Genomic DNA, 18,891 nt, shown 5'->3' with positions numbered 1-18,891 from the left:
TCCAACCTAAGATTCACCTACCATTTCTGCTAACTGCTTCTTTCTTTGTGATCTAGTATAGACCATCCACCAGCTTCACCAAGTTCCCTGCAAAACTGAACCAGCTCTTGTCTCACTTGTATGTGAAACCAGCTTCCTTTACCTGCAAGTACTTGCTTCCACTGTCACTTCATCACATACCAACTCCAACCGTGAGCTCTAATAGCTCTCACCGAGCTCTGATACCACCTATCACGCCCCTACACCTGCGGTAGTCTTTCAACCGCTTATAGCGAGGTGCGACACCACCGAACACTTTCTTTTCACCAATACTTATGTTCATGGACTACGCCTTAACATTCGATACTTAATTTGTTTTTCTTCACCAAGTATTATTATTATTCCTTTATACTAATGAACACCCATACACATTTATTATCCACAACAATTATATATAAAGAACACAATTGCAACAGTATAAAGGGAGGGGCAACTCCCTGAACAATGAGTCTGCCCGATTTCAATATATTATTCAACTTTACAATTTTACAAGTATACTTGGGAAACACCAAGTTTCATACTTAGTCAAATTTACAATCGGCAACACCTTCGTGTAGCCTCACCATTTCCACCCACAAGTTACCTTGCTCGAGTTGGGCGGGCGTGCCCTCACATGGACCGCCAACTGAAACTCCTCAACCGAACTTCATGTCGTGTCACCCGGCGGGTGGGCGCCTTCGTGCACCCTCCACCCGCACCTACGATCGTTGGGCGAGCACCTCACCGCACTCTCCACCCAACTCTCCAATCGGCGGGCGGGCGCTCTCACGCACCTTGCCACCCGAGACTTCAACCGAATCGGTGGGCGTCCTCACCCAAGACTCACCCACGTTTGCCTTTGCACGATAGGTGCCTTCACTCGCGTTTCCTTCCGAACGGTGGGCGGGAGCCTTCATGCAACCCACGACCCACACCTTCACCGATCACCAAGTTTGCGTGCTGTTCACCGTGTAGCGCTGCCCAAGAGCGGGTGCATAGACCTGCGCCTTCCTTGCTGCGGCCTACTCCTCCTTCACACTTCCCTTACGATGATCGAATGATGTCTGTTTGAATGATGCCTTCAACGCTCCAACATATACTATATTTATATGGGCGGTTGGGCTAGTTGAGCTGCTCGGCCGACTCATCCACTGCATGAACCGACGCCCTCACTTCATTGCTAACTTGTTTGCCATTGTTGGTCGGCCAACAATCCTTTGCCCAAATTGCCAATTACATGAGGTTGGCCCGTGGGTGTCACCAAATCGTCCCACGCTATAAGTTCTTCATCGCTAAGCCATCCACACACATTTTACAAGTGCTCCTTCGCACACCTTGGCCTCAACTCGTCGCACTTCGCACAGTGGTTGTAATCCGGACCGCGGGTCCTTACAACACTGGTTGGTTCGAAACTCGTCAACAAATACATTCTAATGACGATGAATCACACTGGTTGGTTCGAAAGAAAATCTTCTCAATAAACTTACTATGGATCACAAAAGCCTAAATTCAACAAGTATAAAAATACATAAAAAAATATAAAATTCGGAATGATTATTTTGAAAAGTTAAATTATTTTCAAACTTTAAGCAAACAAATTATTTTCAATAAAATTCAATTCTATATTCCATCTAAATATTTTTATTTTATATAAATTTTCTAACTACAATTTAAATATAAATAATATTAATAAAAATACATGTAAATAAAAAAATTTAAAAGAAAATTAGAAACCACGTTTAATTTAAGAAATATAATGTATTACAATTTATATATATATATATGAATATTTAAAAAAGATATTTAATTAATGAAAAATAACAACGATTAACTGTTAATTTAAATTATTCATAATCAAAATGTTTTAAAAAATTTTAAAATATTTTAAGAAATTTATTTAATAATAAAAAAAACAAGCAATTAACTCACTGTTAGTTTCAGTTACAGTTATTTCTAGTCAATATATTTTAGGAAATTGGGAAGACGGTCTAAATTCTATAGTTATAGTTTAACAAAGTTAAACTGAACACAACTCCATCAACTCTACATCCAACTTCACAGAACTCACATACATGAGTTCTAACTGATGTCATGCATGCAATAGCTCAACTGAATCACAAGAAAATTAAGATATTTAAAATTCGAAAGCCTTTAATAACGAGTACAGAAGGTGTAGTTGAGCGAGAAAAGAAAGGAGTGGGTGAGCGAGAAAAGAAAAGAGTGCGTGAAGGTTAGCTTTATATATATATGCTGCATGGGTGGGTGTTTCAGGGAGGACAGATACTGCTTAAGAGATTCCTTCCCTTAAGAGAGTATATTTTCCATAAAATTGAGGTTTCTATTATTCTTTGCTTCCAAGTGAACTCGCATGGATGCCATCAAGTACCACGTTGTGAGCACCAACCTATTTATGAAAACCTATTGTCAGCACCAACCTGCTGTATGAAATGCGTTCACGGAAACCCCATATTGGTACATGTTTATCAAAACCTCAGTGAGTCTGCAGGGTGTAATTATAATAAATACATGAAAATATTAAGGATGATTGCAATCTCTGTTTAATATATATATTATACCCCAATCCTCACTGCACAGAAACCTCTTCGGCCTTTCCTCCATCTCCTCCAGAGCCCAATATGATGATGATGAGGGATTGGAACCCTATACTCTCACCATTCAATCGCTTGTCATTCTTTATGCGTTGGTATTTCATGGCGTCCGTGCATGCATCTATTATTATCCTCGGCTTCCAAGTGAACACATGGATGCCATCAAGTACCACGTCGCGAGCACCAACCTATTTATCAAGTACCACGTTGTGAGCACCAACCTGTATGAAATGCGTTCATCAAAACCCTAGCGAGTCTGCGGGGCGTAATTATAATAAAGGTATCAAAATATTATGGATGATTGCAATCTCTGTCTAATATATATATATTATGGATCTATGTGGGCATTCATTCTGAAAGATTCCTCATTAATAAATGTGAAATAAATCTCAAACTTATAGTAAAAGATTTCTCTTATATTACAATTTAATGAAAGATTCTACGTGGGTATTTATTCTGAAAAATTCTTCATAAATAAATCTGAAACTTGTAGTAAAAAATTCCTCCTTAATAATCTGAAACTTATACATCTCAATCACATCATTAGGATCGTAACCCACAAAACAATCTTTGTCTATAATTTTGATTGCATAACTCACGAAACGATATTCATTGGAGTCCAACAATAAATAATAATAATTAGTAATGGTCTTTCGAATTTGATTGGATATGGAAAAAATTTATCTATCTAAAATTGAATACCGGAAAAATTGAGAGTATACATTTATGATTAACATATTGTTTATTTAAAAATAAAAAATGAACTAAATGATCATTATATCCAAAATTTAAAAAAATATTAATTCTCTTTTATATTAAAAAATTCAAAGAAAATTCATTATATCTTTTTTTATAAAGATATTCTTTGTTATTTTCTCTTATAAAGATAAAAAAAGATAAAATTATCAAATTTATTAAAATTGCAAAGTGAAAAACCTAAGTAAGTAAAATCTTATAATATAAATAACAAAATTGCAAATCTGAATTTCAAGGTAAAGAATTTATGTTAGTAAATTTGAAGTGCTCTCCACAAACCACACACCACGAATTTATGTTTTAATCACTATTCCTATGATATCAAATTTATTTGACAATAAATGTGTATGAAGATTATCCTTTATATGGGCAGAAAAAAACTCTTCTAATGGACTGATCCTCTTTTTTGTGATGGACCTAATGCTATGGTAATTGTTATCATCTAAATAATTAAAAAACTGAAAAAATTAATTTTAAATTTTTGTATTTTTTTAAAATATAAATCTCATTCTTCTTTACAATATTTAAAAGAAAACTTATATTTTTTAATTAAAAACTTACCATAATTTAACTATAATTTTTTTAATATAAAATTTCTATAATTTTTTAATATAAAAATTATAAATTATTATTTTTATTTTTTAATTAAAAACTTATCATTTTTTAACAATAATTTTTAAATATAAAATTTTACCCTACTTTACCCCCTTACAACCAAGTGCTGTTTTACTAACCGTGCTAGAGGATGACTAGATGTATGCATAAACACGAGAAAGCCCCAGCGCCATCATAATCACAATTACCAATAAAGCATAGTGAGTCTTAATAAAACTTACTATTCTGTAGCCGCAATTTTTTAACATAAAATTTCAATAATCTTTTTAATATATAAACATTGCCTTTCTGGTTTTTTTATATAAAACATGTCCGTATCGTATGAAGTTTACCGAGTTTACCGAATCCAACCGTACCGGCCAATTTTCGAATATTTTTTTGGCTTAATACGGCTGAATTTAGTAACTATGTTAAAAAATCTTAAAATAATAATTATGTAAAAGCATATAAGGAATATAAGATGTGAAAAAAATAAATTTAAAATTAAATTATTTTTCACGTTTAAAAAATAATCTGAGAAGCTAAATTATTTTCCACCTCAAATCTGAAATGCGTTATAAATCAGCCATTATCATTATCATTTTAACGTAATTGAACCCGTAAAAGTCTATGGCACAAAGTCAAACCCAGAGTCATAAAATATAATGCAAACTCATAAGCTACAATTATATAAATAGTATCATTATAAGCTACAAATATAAGCGGCACATATGTCCCAGTGTTGAACAGTTTAATTATGTGCTACTTGGTTAGCAAATAACGACGGAATTAGGAGGCAGCCTCAGCGACCTCGAAGAAGCACCACTTTGGTTCTAATACATTGTACATCTTGGTCTCAGGTTACTCAATAACGTTTTCTAAGTTTACTTTGTGTTATCTAGTCTATTAATCTGGTCATTTGAAAACACTGTTATATATAAATGGAACGTGAAACTCTGGTTGTGTCTCAAAAATTCAGGAAGGATAGATACATTATAAATACAATATGTGGAGTTATATGAGTTTATTTTTTATTTTATTTTATTTGTATTATTTAAATTGTATTTTAATGTAAAAATAGATTTTTATTTTTTTAAGATATTTTATTGTAAATTAATATTTTTCAAAAAAAATTTAAAATAAATTAAATGACAAAAAAAAATCAAAATAACATTTCATTAAATTAATATTTCTTAATATATTTTCTAGTTCTCTATTGTGCAAGAAAAAACACATCACCAAAATATCACCTTATTAAACTATTTCTTAATATATATTTTTAATATAGTTAGAAGCTATCAACTCCAAAATATTTCTGTGATTGTAGTTATAAAAAGTTAATATATAAATAAGCCCTTTTTTAAACCAAAAACCACTAGTTTGACCAAAATTATTATACTTTTGATTATCCCTACAAATATAAAATTCATGTTCAAGTATCATCATAAGGAAAATATGACATCCTAACATGTGCTTTATTTCTCAGATATTTTCCATTATTGAAAGATTTTGGAGCTTCAGAAATTCAAAGCAAACATGTTTGAATATTATGTGTTAAATCAATGAAGTGCTTTCATCTCTTTCACTGTTGACCTGAAATTCAATCCCTTTTTATTCATATTATGCATTAAAACATGGCATACTATTGCATTCGATTGTACATAGTGTTTCTTAAAATCCTTTCTTCAAATGTTAAGTCAGCATAGGTTGATTCAAGAGGTTTTAAATAAAGTGACAACACAAATCTTAATGTCAAACAAAGGAATTTCTATTGTTGCTTTTATGATAGCAGAAAACAAACTTACAAATACAACCACTGAATTTTTTATATCTAAACATTTTCATATCAATCAAAGGCTAAGGAAACTCACAAAGTAAAATTCACGAATTTAGATATTGAAAGGATTCCAAACAAAATTATAGGAAGAAGTTCACATGAAATAAAATAAATTGTAATGCAAACTTCAAAGCATCGTTTAAAAACCTAGAGGCACCAAATTTAAGGTCAAAATATCTCATAGACTCTTACAAAGTACTGAACAAAGAAAATTTCAGCTCGATTTATTGCTTAAAAGTCACACATCTCTCTTTTCTCATCCAATGCTAAACTTGACTTGAAAAGAACTAAAAAAATATATTTTATTTTCACACAAAATCACAGTAATATCGTTTACTCTCATGCACTAGACATTACATGAACAATATTGTGTAAAATATTTGTTTCTTTCTTTCAAAATCTATAGTATATGTTGTCTGAAAAGACAACTCTATATCTCCATATCTCTTTCAAATTTCAACATAGAGAACAAAGCTTTAGCAAAAAAAATTTAATCAAATCTCAATCGAAGAAAGTTTCGAAATATAAATATTGCATACAATAAAGGAAAGTTACATAAGGTTTCTGATTGAAAAGACGGTTTCCAAATAAGGGATAAGTGAAGATTGACACTCACAAAATTTGGGTAGAACATAAAATGAAAGGCATAAAAAATACAAAAAAGTCATCAAATTTTCATTTTACGATAGAGGGGATTTGAAATTCCAGTACTGGGTAGAGCTTTTCAAAGGTGCAACAAGATCGTAGGAATTCTTTTCCACATTAGCTAAAACCATTTTCATTTCAATTTTAGTATTTATTGTTGATTGTACTTTTCTGTGTTTGATGGTTGTTAAGAGATATCATGATTGGTTCCTTAATATATTGTGTATTCATTATTCTTTCTTTTGATTCCACAACAATTGTTTCCTCTGCAAGCTACTTCCTTCCGAAATATTCTGGATCAAGGTATCTGAAGCTACCCTTCTCAGTTGTACTTTGAAATTATCCTTCCACTATGGTGCAATGTTTTTTTATTTGAGTATAGAACTGTACAGTAGCTTTTCCATAAAATTGAGGTTTCCTACAAATACTACCTTTGAACTCGTAAAAAAAGGGCAATGGGGTTGGTATTGTTATATTAATGCCAATCTGGCCTGTTGTAACACATGATAGAAGGGAGTGGAGGTGGTCTTAAGGGTGGTAAAGCAAAAATTATAGATGTGTATTATAGATCTCATCCCCTATTAAAATATTATACAAACAAGCTAACTCTATACTTTTCTTTAGTCTATTCTTCATCTTCAATGAACCAACTAACCTTTTTCTTGGGACTTCACTTGATATGTTCTCTCCCGATATATTTGTTTGTTGTAATTTGTCCTTAAGACTTGGTTGCCCCAAATATAGTATCATTTCTTCTTTGAAAAGCCCCAATAGAATTTTTGCCCCTCAAAGATGGACAATCCATACCCATGTGTCTTTTGTAGCAGATTCCATTGCAATAACTAGCTTTCTAAAAGCTTAGGAGGCAAACTTTTATCTAGCGAGTTCCTTTATTTTCTCAACTTGTCCTCTACTAGAAAAACAAGGCATACTCTAAAAATATGACATGTCATATTCTGATAATGTGGAATCCGTTTATCCACATAAATATTATGGAATACATGACAACAAGGTAGGCAAAAATATTCTCTCCTCAATGAAATTTCCTTAAGCACACCACACACTCATTATCATCATCACCATCAAAACTAGAACAAGAGAAAGAATCAGATGACCAGGATGATGTCACTTGAGAGAGTGAAACGGGAAAATTGTCTGCAATTTCTTTAGTGGTCATGGCCAACTCTGCAAGCCTTGAGCCCAATTCAACAACTTCTTCTTCAACATATGCGAACGAACTAGATGATTGTGCCAATTTTGGTTGCTCGAGGCCCCTTTTTTTCAGAAAAGCAATGAGAATGTTCCTCAACATGGCTATAGAAAAATCAGTGCAGATTGGGTCCTGAGAATTTGGTCCAACAATTAAGTAGGGATATTTGGTCCTTGCAAGTCTCTTAGTCCAATCGTTGGTGGGCAAAACTAAAAAAAAATAACAATAATTTGCTTGGCAATGTTGCCCGAGATTTTGTTTGTTTCCATAATGTGGGTGGAGCTCTTCAAATGTGCAAGAAGATCACTAGAATTCTTTTCCATGTCAATCTTGTTGCTAGAACCCTTCTTCAATTCAATTTTATGTTGAATTTACTTAAATTCTTCATCTTAGATGTCTTGGCTGAGGGTCATGAGATAAAATAATAATAATAAAATGTGTTCAGAAAGCTACTTGGTCTAAAAAATTACAAAAATAAATATTTCATCCGATTACAACGGTCATGTTTGAGATTAAATACATACAAAGATTAAATATTAACAATTGACCTCTTCCTGAGCTCAAAATGGTGACTTTCACTAAAACTTTGACTACATAAATGCCTATACACTAGCCACTTGAAATAAACATTACAAGGGGATGATCTACATCAAGTGTGATTTCTCCTTAAAATGCTTTCTAATGCACATAGGTGTGTAATGGGTGTCTTTCTCCCTCAAATTCCATTTGTTTTTGCATACTTCAAATTCTAACTCGATCTCGTCATTTGGTGAACCCTCAATATTCCATGTGGAGATGGACTAGAAAATAATTTATTTGAGCAGCAACTATTCAGCTTGATTTCCTTTGAAAGCCTGAAGCCCCAAGAACACAAGACTTGGTGTAATTTCCCTTTTCTAACCACTGAAAATCACAATCAATACCCCTTTCTCAAATATTTGAGATTTTCCTTGATCGACTCCAATAGAATATGAAACTCCAAAGTGGCTTTTTTTCTACTTTTGATGACTTGAAGACTCTAGATGTGAAATTCACTTCTACGTAACAACCTGAAAAATATAATCTTGTCAATATTATAGAAGCTTGAAGTGCACAATGACTCTAGCTATCCTACATAAGTTTTTTGTCATGGCCATTGAAGATCACAACTCTATAAATGCAAAAAGTATTCTAGAGATTTAAATCTCTGAGAAGCACCCAAATTTTATACACCATCAAGCTTCAACACATCAATTTTTTGTTCTTGCTACATCTCCAGAATTTGGGTCATAGATGAAGATACAAAAATTTCAACAACATTTTGTTGTTCGTAGACCTTCATGTGCCATGATAGATGTCACCCAATAGGAAAAAGGTAAACTTGTGTCATCGTCGTACATTTTTCTGGGGTGGACTTGTGTCATCGTCGTACATCGGGATAGATGTCACCTAAGAGGAAAAAGGGTAGATGATAGTCAACAAGTGGAAAGGATGGAGGGAACAAGCACTATGATTGCACAATGTGTAGTGGAAAGGGAGAGGCAAGACATGGATTATGCATTGGACAAGTCCATCATGCAAGGATATAAGGCTTAGGCATTGTGACTATGTAATGCACAGTGCTTGAGGGAGAGGATCCATGTATTGTGTAGTTGAGCACTACAAGAGACAAGAATGACAAGATTGGGTACTTAAAGTGCACAATGGCATAGGATGAGGATATGATTATGAATTTGAGCAAGTTAGGGAGGCAAATATGACAATCATAATCACTGTGAATGTGCAATGCATAGTGCTCGAAGGAGAGGAACCAGGGATTGCGTAGTTGAGCATTGCAGTGATTGAGGAATGACGTCACTCTCCACTAGAAATGTTTAGTGCATATTGAAGGCACAACTAGTGAAGGGAATTGTGTAATTGAGCATTACAGGTAGTTTGAGGTTAAGTCACTATGTTCTAGGATTGCGCAGTGCACAATTGAAGGAGAATGTCCTCTATGAGTGTGCAGTGCATAGTTCCATGAGGTAAGGACTTCATCACTATGGCTTAGGAATGTGCAATGCGCAATAGACTTGGGGTTGAGGATCAGTCATTGGTTACGCAAGTTGTAAGGGCAAAGAAAACTCCAAAAATGACTAAGTATGGGATGAAGGAGATAAGAGAGAGAAAAACATCCAAACAAGCCCCAAGCAGAGATGAGAAACATGTATACCATCAAATACAAGCTAAACAAAGATAGAGTACTCAAAATAAACATGCATACCTTGAAACAACAACAATGTGATACATTTTCTAAGTGTTTCATTTAAAGTGTAACATTGCGACACTTAAAATACAAGTGGCGGCACAAGTGTGAACTACAACCAAAAGGTACGTTATTCCATAAGAATGTGTCCAACACATGTTCTAATGATAAATAACATCAACTACTGCAATGGAGTGTATTAGAGCTACCTCTAGGAGGTGCTCTTAAGATGTGTGAAAACAAGTGAAAGAAACATATGCAAGAGTGAAAAAGAGACTAGCAAACCTAAAGAAAACACAAGCGACACATGCAAGAACGAAAGTAGGAAAAATTGACACTTGTAAAAGATAGAGAAAGAATAAATGTTGCATGTAAGAGCAAAAGAAAGCAAAATCAACATTTGTGAAAGAAAAAGTGATAGTTGAGTACCTCACCTAAATGATGAGGCATTTTTAACCATGAATTAGGGGAGTTTTGAGGTCTAAAATGGGCCTCCTAAGGAAAGTACAAAATAATAGTGGAAATAATAAAATAAGATTAGATTACATCATCAAATTTTAGAAGGAAAAAATAAAAAACTAGTTTTTCTACTCATATTTTCAACTTATCTCCCTATGGGTTTACTCAAATTTCGAGTAGAAATACTCATTGGATGAAAAATTTGATTCCTCATCCAAGGATTACCCATGATGCATACTTTCGATGGACCTGGATATAAGAAAAATGAGAAATACATTAAAAACGTGATTGCAATCAAGTTTTTTCATGTATTTTTCATTTTTCTTGTAGCGGGGTCCATCAAAAGTATGTAATATGGATATTCCTTGGATGAGGAATTAAATTTTGTTTCCAATGAGTACTCGCACTCGAAATTTGAGTAAAACCTTAGGAAGATAAGTCGAAAATACGAGTTGAAAAAGTAGTTTTATTATTTTATTATTTTTTAATCTTTTTACTTTTTTACTACAAAAATGGTGAATCATCCCCCATGGTTGACATAGTCATCTTGAATCCTATTGGTTCTTATAAAGTTTACTTTAGTTTTACATTTTTCTTAGGAGGTCCATTTTAGACCTCAAAATTCCCCTAATATGTGCGAGAATACTCCTTATACTCAAATTGCGAACAGAGCTCAAAAGTGAAAGATGAGCATGAGTTGGATGAACTTTGAACTAGAATCTTTATAGAGGAAGAGCGAACATTGAATTGGGATTGAGATTGTTGAGTGTGCTTAGTGCATGTGCAATTAAGTATTCTTGGCAGTTAGAGGTTAAGTCACTATGCTCTAGGATAGCACAGTGCGCAATTGAAGGAGAATGTCCTCTATGAGTGTGCAATGCATAGTTCCATGAGGTAAGGACTTCATCTCTACGACTTAGGAATGTGAAGTGCGCAGTAGACTTGGGGTTGAGGAGTAGTCATTGATTACACAAGTTGTAAGGACAAAGAAAACTCCAAAAATGACTAAGTGTGGGATCAGAGAGATAAGAGAGATAAAAAACAACATAATAATAATAATATTTTTAGTCATATCTAACATTTATTTAATAATAATAAAAAACAACAATTAACTATTAGTTTAAATTGTTCCTAATCAAAATGTTTTAAAAAATTCTGAATATTTTAAGAAATTTATTTAATAACTAATAAAAAACAACAATTAACTCTTTAAATTGTTCCTAATCAAAATGTTTTAAAAAATTCTGAATATTTTAAGAAATTTATTTAATAACTAATAAAAAACAACAATTAACTCTTAGTTTAAATTGCTCTGATCAAAATGTTTTAAACTAGCAATTGCCCCAAAAGGTGCAAAGAGAGGCCGATAGAAATGTTAAATCGAAAGAATTGTATTTTGGTTTAAAAAAATAAATGTTATAATAATTCAATCATTCAAACTAAACCTAATCAATAAATTGCCCAAAATAAAATAAATCTTTAATCAAAATTATACAAGTTATTATTCTTCTTTTCTCTCAATTATTTATATAATAAAATCCAATCAATCATTTAAAATAAATCAAATCAATAAATTTCCCAAATTAAATCCTAACTAATCAAAATTATTATCCTAACTAATCAAAATTATTTGGGAATATATATGTATAACCCAATAAAAAAATTATATTTATATGTTAAAAAAAATAAGTAAAAGATTCTATTTGATTTAAATAAATCTGAAACCACTGAAATTAAAATTATTTATATGTTAAAAAAAATAAGTAAAAGATTCTATTTGATTTAAATAAATATGAAATCACTGAAATTAAAAATTACTATTTATGATTAAGCAGTGGAAATTTTAAGATAATAGGAACACATTTTTTTCCCATTCTCATATTTCATATAAGTTTTATTAGTGGGACACTTGTTTTCAGGAGCTTTTCCATTTTATTTTCAGTGGGTCGTATCTGAATCTGGGATCCGGTGGACCCATTTACAATCCTATTTTTTACTATGCATTATCCTCTGTGTTTCTGAACGCTATTTTGCCAATTGGGGTAGGTAGAGAAGACGGCTAATACGTCTATAAGGAATGCGAGTGCAAGTTGTGGGGGCATCAAACTGTTTTGGGTGTCTGTGAGTGTGCAGATTTGGGTAAATGTGGAAGACTAAAGCGTTGTTGCAGTATAGCTTTTTGGGCTTCCTGCATTGATAATCTAGCGACCCAGTTTTTATTTTGTCTGGAATCTATAGTTCAATTTGATTTCTTGGTCACCTGGATCATTGATATGGAAGAAGCTAGAATTACTTCAGTTGATTCAAGATTTTGACAAGAAAATTTATAGAAAATAAATAGATACAACTGTAAGTCAAACAACCAAAAACAGAGTCCCAGAGAGTTCAACATAAAACAGAGTCTCACAGAATTCAAGATATTACAGAAACCTTATGGAGTTCTTTCTCACAGGAGTATTTGAACTATTACAAAGCTTCATTGAAGATGTTTCTTCTAAGAAAACAGATTCCTAGAATTACTTCAGTTGAATCTAGACTTTGACATGCAAATCTGTAGAAAATAAATAACTACAAATGCAAGTCAAACCACTGAAAATCTTGTTCCAGAGTGACTGAGGCCTGTAATCTCCAATTCCAGGTATTCTTGACTTGGATTTGTATCAAGGGTTGCGAGAAAGATAGAGATGTTTTTCCAAGATAGCATGAATAGCTAGCCTGTGAGATTGCATATTATGGGATGGGGGCCATGAAAACTTATGGGGAAAAGCTACAAATTTAGTGCAGGAGAAGAATGGCTAGATTTATCAGACAGTCTACTGGGAGATGGGGTAATGGGAACTCAAATCAAGTGTACAAGGTGGGGATGCATTCCATTCTTCAGAATACATCAAAGGATGTATGTCAGCCCCTATCACTATGTAAAAAAACATTTAATCGCTAGAGAAAGACGACATTTTGGTTGGAGAATGGGGAGGAGTGGAAGAAATTGTATAGGCCATATACGTAGAAATGTTTATTCTCTAAAGAAATGGAAGGAATACCTGTAATGACCCTGTACAGGACTTGTTTATATAAATAAAGCAAACCGCACTATTAAGGTTTCAAAAAGTAACGGTGAAGGCAATACAGAGTGTCAAATAGAAATCAACACAGCTGCAAATACTTGACTTAGACAGTAAATGAGAGCAAGTTCGTTGACAAATTGAACAGAGCGGATACTGTCCATTGACCTCAAACTTATTCAAAAAAGAAACTTCGAAGTATATACAGGAAATTAATGACAGGCAGTTAGTCCCCTATCAAATGCTTTTGCTGGAATTTAAAGTAGCCTATAGAAGCATAAAATAAATTGACAATTTGAACTAATGCGTTTTGTATCGGAGACGAAAAGCTTATTAAGAGTGTTGTACAGGTAATTTCCTGGGCAAGGCATACAGTTTAACTGTTCCTAGGACTACAATTGTATCCAAACTGAAAACATTCAGAGTTATGTTCTAATGCTTTCTTTCGTAAGGTCAGCTGACACTTGTTTTTAAAAGTAAATTTGTTTGCAAGTCGTACTAAAAGGAATAAAAACGGATATGGATAAGATATTTAGTGGTCTAATTCTCTATTTACAGACAATCTCTCCGATAAGTTATATCCTACAATGACTCCATTGAAAATGAACTAATGAGCACTACGAGGCAAAAATCTTATTGCAATGTAATTACTCAATCAAACCCACTCACATATTAACGAAAAACAATCTGCTAATAAATCCATGCACTCTTTCACTGGGTAGCAAATAGAAGCCCTGAATTTTGTCATGTTTCACTCAAGCTTTTCTCCTGATAGAACCTGTAAGACGAATCTGAGTAAGAAATGTACAATTTGAATGATCTTGTAAATAAAAGTGCATCTCTTCGCCACTCATATTAAGATATAGCAAAGCTTCCACTCGCAAAATAAAGATGTCTCTCAAGTTTCTCAAAACACAACATTTGGCCATGCAAGATTGCCTCCACTGATAAACTGGTGCAACAACTTCATGAAAAGAAATATGTGAACTCAACCATGTCAACTGACTTGGGCATGTTACCAAATGGCCAGAACAATTACATAGAACAGTATGTTCTCCAAACATTCTTATAATAAGATTATATCACATGCCAAGCCAGGTTGAAAATGTAGGTGCTTAATAAGCATGGAATTATGTCTAAGCCCTGTCTTCTGAGTCATGCTGACAACGTGGGTGCCTGATAAACATAAAAAACATACAGTTATGAACCCCTGGCTTGCCTCAGTCGTGATGAGAACGTGGGTTGGTCCCTGCCACCATGTTTGGGAATACATCAAAATATGGAAAGCATAATTATGAACCCCTTACTTCCCAATCCACTGTGACAATATTATTGACTTAAAAACATGGAAAAGCATAAAAGTTACATTTAAACACTGAGCTTTGCTAGCTTTGAAAGTCGAGATAAAATTTCATAATTACCGATAAGTTACAACCTAGACCAAGGCAGATAAAGTCTTGGGATAGAGCATTGACATTTCTGTCTACTCTTAGAAATATTTTGCTGCAAGGAGATAATCTTTGTCTGGAAGGAGATATCTCTGTAAGACAGAAAATAAACAAGGAAATGACCCTGCATACTGCTCTCTAAGGCATAAACTCTATAAAATTGTTCCATGCAAAAAACTAAGGCTAAAATACAAATCTTCCATACAGAGAACATGCACAAGAAAAAACTCCTGTATGCAGAGTCCAGACTTATATTTCAAATACTGAATATTACACAATACTGTTCCATGCAGAAGGATATGTATATATTTAAGCATTATATATTCACACTCCAATAAAAAAGATGGGGTAACCATACAATAAACCCGATCTTGTCTATGAAAAACAGGATCACCATTACCCATAAGATCTGCAGCACCCTGTAGATGTCATGAGAAGTTTCCGGAACAGGGAACTGTGTTGACAACACAGTTATAAAATAAACTTCATGGGCTAGTCACAGAGTCAACAAAAAAAAATAAGCATTACAAAAAATGTTCATCGTTCGTTTCGCCTCGTAGATTATTCTAATTAAAGAACAAGTAAGCATTAGAAAATATATGTATATATATATATATATATATATATATATATATATATATATATTAATAATGAATGAACAACTAAGCATTGAACAGAGGAAAGAAAACCAGACTCACTTGGTTATGCAACTGGCGATCAAACCCTACGAGCTCCCCCACAAATTCATCTCTACAGGAGCTGCCGAGATCCTTGCTTTGGAGCCAATTTGTAAATATTGGAAAGATTTTACTCCCAACCTCCCTGAATTCCATAGGGGTTTTTAGGGTGTTTTCGGCATAGTGCTTGTCTAAATATTCTGCAATTTTATCAGAGTCTTGGATCCATGTTTCCCATCTCTAAAAACGGGATCAGTCCAGAAGGATTTTTGACCATGAATCTATACAAAATAGATTAACATATTTTCTGATAGTGAAGGAGATATCAGCATAGCGTTTACCTGTAACAACATAGACTATCAAAATAGCGTTTACCTGTAACAATGAAGACGATGGTTCTCGAGCTCTCCGCCCATAACAACCCTCCACCCATAACAGAAATGAAGGCCATGTTCCGCCATGTTCCGTCCGTAACTGAAGGATGAAGGCCATGACGAGTAACTGAAGGAGTAACTGAAGGAGGAAGACCATGATGAATATCAGGAAAATGTGCACAGATGTCAGTAGAGAGCATAAGGGTGGCCCTAAAACACTGTGCACAGATGTCAGACGTACTCTCATCACTGAAGGACGCCAGGTGTCAACCTCAGAAATAAAACATTATGCACAGATGTCAGACTTACTTTCGTCACTGAAGGACGCCAGGTGTCAACCTCTGAAAGAAAAAGACGACGAAAGTCTCACTCATAGGAAGGCCTATCGACCTAAAAATTCCGAATATTTTACCAAATTTATTTAATAATTAATAATAATAAAATAAAAATTAACTATTAGTTTAAATTATTTTTAATATAATGAAAAAAACAAACAATTAACTATTACTTTGAGTTATTTCAAGTCAAAATTATTCTTAATATAATGAAAAAAAAACAAACAATTAACTGTTACTTTGAGTCAGGACGAGAGTCGAAAGAAAGGGCATTGCTTTTTCACCTTCCCTTGATCTCCTCCGGAGCCCAATATGGATGAGGGATTGGAACCCTATACTCTGACCATTCAATCGCTTGTCATTCTTTATGCGTTGGTGTTCACACTATGGTATTTCATGGTGTCCGTGCATGTATTATTGGCTTCCAAGTGAACGCATGGATGCCATCAAGTACCACATTGTGAGCACCAACCTATTTATCGAAACCTATTTGAGCACCAACCTATATGACATGCGTTCATGAAAAGCCCACATGGGTACATATTTATCAAAACCCCAGTGAGTATGCACAGTGTAATTATAAAGGTATGAAATGAGCTCTTGAAAATATTTGCAATCTCTGTTTAATATTTATTATGGATCCAATTGTAGTGGTGGCCATAGTATTTTTCCGCGTCCAAGAAAGCATTGGCGTGATATTTGGGTCTAATTGGTATATTGCAACTTAATGAAAGATTCCTCATAAATTTATATGGGCATTTATTTTGAAAGATTCTCATTAATAAATCTGAAACTTATATTAAAAGATTTAATCTGAGACTTGTAGTAAAAGATTCCTCATTAATAAATCTGAAACTTATAGTGAAAGATTCCCAGCTATTGTAGTAACATAAATCATACGATGCAATGCAGTCAAGTGATTATTGTAACCTTACCTTGAAGAGAAACGTTAAATATTTAACGCTAGTATTGTTGTAACATAAATCGAAACTGCTAATGTTCTTGCTGCAACGACCACCAGCAAGTAATTAAACACAACTAAAAAACAACGCAATACAACGAAGGAATAGCAATACCACGAATTTCATGTTGTATACCACGTATGACACTCTATATATATAGGCAGAGCTAGAATAACATATACCGCACGAAATTCATATGAAGGTTGACCTCCCGCTGGTTGGGGGTGTGGAAAATTTTTCTAACGTATACGAAGGCGTGCTAATCGCTCCTGGACATCCGGGTCACGTCCCCCTTACTGTTCTAGATGTTCCGGGCCGCCTTAAACTAGCGATCACGATTCATGAATATCCCACATAATGCTTATCCGGACTGATGATGTGGAAAATTTTAATAAGTAAAAGGATAAGATAAAAAGTGTGATGTACAACAAGGCAAGGCATAAGATAAAGAGCGTTTCCCTGCCTATTCATATTATTCATTAAACAAGGCATACTATTGTTCTCGATATGGGGAAAAGAGTTGGATAGAAAGAAGTACTACATTGAGGAATTCAACCCTACGTGTGATCTATAACAAAAAGAGTTCATTGGAGCTAGCATTCAGAGGGAAAAAGTTCTTATTGCTCAATTAAGAACCAACTCGCATCAACTTCGGTGTGAAACAGGACAATGGAAAATGCCTAAAGAAGATTGGGAAGAACGAGTTGTTTACCACAGTGGAATCTAAAAAACATTTCGTTTTGGAATGTGATGCATTCAAAGACATAACAGAAATTTATGGGAATATGCTAGCATAGGTTTTTTGACATTGTCTTTTCAATAAGGGGATTTTTGGAAAATTGGGCCAGCTCATCATCAATTTGAAAAAGAAAATTGTTGAATTGCAAAAGACGAAAAGCAAGAACTAATAGTCCCATAATGTGATGCATTCAAAGACATAACAGAAATTTATGGGAATATGCTAGCATAGGTTTTTTGACATTGTCTTTTCAATAAGGGGATTTTTGGAAAATTGGGCCAGCTCATCATCAATTTGAAAAAGAAAATTGTTGAATTGCAAAAGACGAAAAGCAGGAACTAATAGTCCCATAGGCTATTTTTAGCCTCATGGACATTAAAATATAATTTCATTTCATAGTGTCTCTTAAAATATTTTCTTCAAATGTTAAGCCACCATAGGTTGATTGAAGAGGTTTTAAATAAATTGATAACACAAGTCTTAATGTCAACTCTATTTATTGCTTAAAAGTCTCACATCTATATTTTCTCATCTAATGTTAATGCTAGACTTGATTTGAAAAGGACTTAAAAAAAATTATTTTCACACAAAATCACATTGATATTTGTTTACTCTCATGCACTAGACATTACATCAGCAGTGTTAAAATATTTGTTTGTTTCTTTCAAAATAAATAGTATACGTTGTCCCAAAAAACAAATCTATATCTCCATATCTATTTCAAATTTCCACATGGAAAGAAAGCTTTAGCAATTTTTTTTAATCAAATCTCAATCGAAGAAAGTTTAGAAATATAAATACTACATAAAATAAAGGAAAGTTACATAAGGTTTCTTCTTGAAAAGAGAGCTTCCAGATAAGTGATAAGTGAAGGTTGACACTCGCAAAATTTGGGTAGAACATAAAATGAAAGGCATAAAAAATACAAAAACGTCATCAAAT

General features: G+C 33.5%; 1 protein-coding gene and 1 long non-coding RNA gene across 2 annotated transcripts; both read right to left on the bottom strand.

Moving 5' to 3' along the window:
- Positions 1–14,416: 14,416 nt before the first annotated feature.
- LOC149222588 (uncharacterized) lies at positions 14,417–16,113 on the bottom strand. The gene is made up of 3 exons (XM_089385518.1): positions 15,915–16,113; positions 14,836–14,954; positions 14,417–14,590 (listed from the first exon to the last, which is right to left on the bottom strand). Exons 1-3 carry the CDS (start codon positions 16,111–16,113, stop codon positions 14,570–14,572), a joined length of 339 nt encoding a protein of 112 aa, XP_089241644.1. The 3' UTR covers positions 14,417–14,569.
- LOC149222589 (uncharacterized) lies at positions 15,232–15,908 on the bottom strand. The gene is made up of 2 exons (XR_016249440.1): positions 15,561–15,908; positions 15,232–15,316 (listed from the first exon to the last, which is right to left on the bottom strand). It is a non-coding gene; the product is annotated as an uncharacterized LOC149222589 (long non-coding RNA).
- Positions 16,114–18,891: the final 2,778 nt, after the last annotated feature.

The sequence above is a fragment of the Pinus tabuliformis genome, chromosome Q (assembly GCF_031772625.1).
Source record: "Pinus tabuliformis cultivar Carrire ecotype Pingquan chromosome Q, CPIR1, whole genome shotgun sequence".
NCBI lineage: Eukaryota > Viridiplantae > Streptophyta > Pinopsida > Pinales > Pinaceae > Pinus > Pinus tabuliformis.
Note: the sequence above shows the minus strand (reverse complement) of the source record. Positions and strands in the feature narration are given on the sequence as shown.

Coding starts and splice junctions, on each gene's coding strand:
- LOC149222588 (XM_089385518.1), bottom strand. CDS start 16,113: ATGCTCTCTACTGACATCTGTGCACATTTTCCTGATATTCATCATGGT. Junction 14,955..15,914: donor CATCGTCTTCATTGTTACAG/GTAAACGCTATT, acceptor TCTGTCTTACAG/AGATATCTCCTTCCAGACAA. Junction 14,591..14,835: donor GTCTAGGTTGTAACTTATCG/GTAATTATGAAA, acceptor TATGTTTATCAG/GCACCCACGTTGTCAGCATG.